Source organism: Microtus ochrogaster, chromosome 7 (genome assembly GCF_000317375.1).
Source record: "Microtus ochrogaster isolate Prairie Vole_2 chromosome 7, MicOch1.0, whole genome shotgun sequence".
Taxonomy (NCBI): Eukaryota; Metazoa; Chordata; class Mammalia; order Rodentia; family Cricetidae; genus Microtus; species Microtus ochrogaster.
The window spans coordinates 45431005-45435833 of NC_022014.1; the positions used below are offsets into that span (position 1 = coordinate 45431005).

Genomic DNA, 4829 nt, shown 5'->3' on the forward strand with positions numbered 1-4829 from the left:
AAAAAAACAAACAAACAAACAAAAAAAACCAAAGAACTGTAACAAATCAGTAAATCTTTCTTTTAGTATACAATTTGACTTGTCATCTTAATTTTAAAAATCTGTGAATGAGGGGGCTGGAGAGATGGCTCAGAGGTTAAGAGTATTGCCTGCTCTTCCAAAGGTCCTGAGTTCAATTCCCAGCAACCACATGGTGGCTCACAACCATCTGTAATGAGGTCTGGTGCCCTTTTCTGGCCTGCAGGCATACAAGCAGACAGAATACTGTATAAATAATAAATAAATATTAAAAAAAAATCTGTGAATGATATTTTATTATCCAAAAAAGTGTATAGTTCTATGAATCCACTTGGAAGTCAATTCCCAAATTGTTCTTTAAACCTTTATTTCATGAATTTTTAAATTTTCCTCTTACTATTAAGGCAAAAAAAAAAACAGTTCCAATTCTCTGAAGTATCTACAAATGACTGCATATAGCTATAGTGCTAACCACTCTAAGTGTGAGACTTACATCCAAAGGTCGGGAAGGTATTTTCAGCTTGGTGAGATGTGCTTTGCTGCTGGGCTTCAGCTCAGTCATGTTATTACCATGAGACTGGCTACTGTAGTGCTCAGAGGTCAGCTTTGGTTCCACAGACTCCTGTCCATCCATGGGCCTTACATAGGCAGTGGGTTTCTGTAACATTGAACTAGATTTGGACATCAAAGAAGGTGGGAAAGACTGATTTGAATGCTGCCCACTTGAAAAAGGAACACGGGAAGGAGAATCCCAATTGGCATCAGGGTCCCGAGGTGATTTGGAGCGCTGATGTTCCTTGCTATGGTGATCATTCCCATGAGACCTGGAATGGCTAGAACTTAATGAAGAAACAGCCTGGGGTTTTCCAGGGCTTGAGGATCGTGATTTGGAGTGCTCTGACCCATGCTGGCCTTTCTTCCGGCTACTGCTATATGAGTCACGGTCATGTCTCTGACTACTACTACTAGTGCCACTACCACCTGCACTGTTCCGCTGGCTACTGTGTCCACTCTGCAAGCCAGAGGACCGTTTCTGAGACTGAGAAGTGCTTGGTGCGGGTCCTACAGGAGTCCATTTATTACTCTGATGAGAGCCTCCATGTCTCTGTTCAAAAAAATTTGGGTTCGCTTTTTCGTCTGTTGTGGTTGGTACTGCAGGCTTGGGAATTGCAACAAGCTTTGGTATAGATCTGTCTCCTATATAATCCTTCATCTCATCGTAGTTTCCAAGCATACTCTGAATACGACTTGATAACTTATCTTCTTTGCTAGTCTACAAAAAAAAAAGAAAATAATACTGTTAGTATAATATGAAATAAAATATTCTTCCAAACTCATAACCCTCAATCAGAAGGGTTTTTAAAGATAAATCTCACTTTTTAATCTTAAAATACACATCTATAAATATACACCAAATACACACACAAAACAAACAATAAAACTAGATCCTCTCACAGTCTAGGTGAACACTGATTCTACCACACACTCTTAGTCCAGATAAATATTTCTCTCTTTTTCTTTCTTTTATTTTTGGTTTTTCAAGACAGGGTTTCTCAGTAGCTTTGGAGCCTGTCCTGGAACTAGCTTTTGTAGACCAGGCTGGACTCAAACTCACGGAGATCTGCCTGTCTGCCTCCTGAGTGCTGAGATTAAAGGCGTGCGCCACCATCGCCCGGCTGGATAAATATTTTTCATAGTGAAAAAAAAATTTACTGAATGTATCTGAGGGGAAAAAAAATCAAGTATTTGAAAATAACCATGGTAAAATACAAAAGAAAATCTATAGATTACATTAAAAAGAAATCAAGACTAAATAATCAGGGCTGGGATGCAGCTCGGGTTGCAATGTTTAAATGGCATGCTTGAAGCCCTGTGTTCAACCCCTAATAACACATAAATTGACTTGGTGACTTATCCCCAGCACAAAGGAGGATCGCAAATTCAAGGTCATCCTTGACCACTTATTGAGTTTTAGGCCTGGAAAACCTGAGACATTAACTTAAAAAAATTCCCAGCCAGGTGGTGGTGGAGCACACCTTTAATCCCAGAACTGGGGAGGCAGGGGTAGGCCAACCTGGTTTACAAGAGCTAGTTCCAGGACAGGCTCCAAAACTAAAGATAAAATCTGTCTTAAAAAACAAAACCAAAACCAAAACAAATAAACAAAAAAAAAAAAAAGAAATTCCCAAAGAATCAATAAAAAATAAAAAAAGGAAAACAAAAAACCCCACCTGAACTACCACTATTTATTTTGAGATTGGGAAACATTAATGATAACTTTGTATTGTTTGAAATCTGTCTGATCTTCTTAAAGAATTAAGATAAAAATATGGCTGTTCACAGAAAACATCAATATTGGAAAACAAGTTTCATTCATTATTTTTTATTGTAAAATTAATAGTAGCATGATTTACAGATTCTAGACTTTAAAATGTTAACAACCATTGAAACCCAAAGGCAAACAAAATACTAGAAAGACATGTCACCACTAAAGCGACCTTAGAGTCATGAGAATTGGTACTATTCAGTGTTCTTTTTTTGTAATCTCAAATCAAAAACAATGATAGTAATTAATAATAACAATTGGGCTCAGTGATTAAGGGCACTTGGCTGCTCTTCCAAAGGACTAAAGTTCAAATTTCAGCACCCACACAGCGGTTTACAGCTGTCTGTAACTATTGCCCCAGATGATCTGATGCCCTCTTCTGACTTCTTCTAGGACTGCACACATGTAGTACACAGATGATCAGACATCTAAGCATTCATACACATAAAATAAAAACAAAATAAATTTTTTAAAAAAAATTAAAATAGTAACTGATTCAATTTATTTCTCTTAATTTTTAAAAAGATTTATTCATGGACTGGAGAGATGGCTCAGAGGTTAAGAGCACTGGCTGCTCTTCCAGAGGTCCTGAGTTCAATTCCCAGCAACCACATGGTGACTCACAAACATCTGTAATGAGATCTGGCACTGTATCCTGGAAAGTGTATATATAATAAATAAATAAATAAAATTAAAAAAAAAAAAAAAAAGAAACAGGCCAGGTGGTGGTGGCAAATGCCTTTAATTCAGCACTCAGGAGGCAGAGGCAGGTCGATCTCTATGTGTTCGAGGCCAGCCTGGTCCATAGAGTGAGTTCTAGGACAGGCCCCAAAACTACAGAGAAACCCTGTCTCAAAGAACCAAGAGAAAAAAAAAAAGAGAGAGAGAGAGAAACAAGCATTCCAGCCAATGAAACTTATGAAATAAACAGAGAGAAACACAGCATCTGTGAAAGTCATCTTTGATTGATGTTACAACCAAAGAATACAGACTACCTAATAAACAATAAGTAATGTAGACTCACTGACAAAAAAAAAATATCCTTTTGAGACAAAGTTTCTCTATGTACTCTCACCTAGCCTTGAACTCAGTGATCCAGCCTGCCTCCGCCTCCCATAATGCTTCAAGAAAAAGCAGTCACTGAGCTGAAGAGATGGCTCAGTGGTTAAAAGCATGAATGTATTATTCTTCCAGAAGACCTGAGTTCCCAGCACCCATGTTGGATGGCTCAAAGCTGCCTGTAACTTCAGATGCAGGGCACCAGACATCCTATTCTGGCCTCTACAAAGACCTATCAGTGTGCGCATCATAAAAAGTTATAAAAACGAATCTTAAAAAACCTAAAAGCTGGGCGGTGGTGGAGCACAAATTTAATTCCAGAAATCAGGAGGCAGAGGCAGGAAGATCTCTCTGAGTTCAAGACCATACTGCTCTACAGAGTGAGTAGTTCCAGGATAGGCTCCAAAGCTACACAGAGAAACCCTGTCTCAAAACAAAAACAAAAACAAACACAAACACAAACAAGCACAAATGTCATATAAGTGAGGTAAAATAAAACATTCAAAGAAAGATAACTTACAACTTTATATGGCTCAGCAAATAGAGGAGAGCTAGGTGGGAAGGCGTCTTCACCCTGCTGAATTTCCTGATTCCGCCTTTCCCGTTCTTTCATGCGCAGCACATTCCGGTCTTCACGGTTCATGTTGCTATGAGGAGAAGTACAATTTTTACATCACAAAAATAAAAATGTCATAGTCTGTACTGACTGTCAACACAACACTCCAAATGGAGATTTCAACCTTCTTTCTACTTCTGGGCATTTACCAGACATTTGTGCTGAAGCTGGATTCCGGCACTGATTTTAGCAACTAACAGCATCACCATCTTCCATAGCCACCCAGAAAGAAAACATTAGCTAGAATATGAGAAACCACTACTCAACCAAAACAACTTTTTTCCCCTGGGAATTAAACAGAGCCTCATACATTATGGCAAGATTCTTCTACTCCACTGCCCCAAACACAAGAATTTTTCAAGTGCTCTACTACCTGAAAGTCAGTTAAAATTTGTATATTCAAAGGGAAAGGACGACGTAAACTCATTTTTCAGTGTTTCCTCTTCACAATGCTAGCTGACAATATCGTTGGTGGCATATAACCCACTTCCATCTACCACCCAGACCCCATGTCCAGTTCTTTTCTCTACTTTGCATCTACCTTATCTTGATTTCTTTTTGTCCCAAACACAGCTTCCTTGATGTCCATCGTTACTGCAGTCTGACCTCAGCTTTGCTGTTGTTCTAGATTCCCTAAAAAATGACATTTCTGCCCTAAATATATTAATATTTTCAATTAATGCCTCGATAAGTGACAAACTAAGGCTTTAGTGATAGAATCTAAAATTAACATGTGTTAGTAAGTGTAACTAAAAACTATTAAAAAGGAAAAAGTAGGGGCTGGAGAGATGGCTCAGCGGTTAAGAGCAT

The 4829-nt window shown here is 38.5% G+C and overlaps 1 protein-coding gene across 2 annotated transcripts in view; it reads right to left on the reverse strand.

Annotated features, from left to right (window-relative positions):
- Positions 1–4829, reverse strand: part of Aff4 (AF4/FMR2 family member 4) — an 86046-nt gene that overhangs the window by 57878 nt on the left and 23339 nt on the right. For both annotated transcript variants that reach the window (XM_013347199.2, XM_005350097.3), the window contains exons 2-3: positions 3924–4050; positions 512–1291 (exon numbers count right to left, since the gene is read on the reverse strand). In XM_013347199.2, coding sequence (XP_013202653.1) covers positions 512–1291; positions 3924–4046 — 903 coding nt within the window. In that variant the 5' untranslated portion in view covers positions 4047–4050. The remainder of the gene's footprint in view (positions 1–511; positions 1292–3923; positions 4051–4829) is intronic.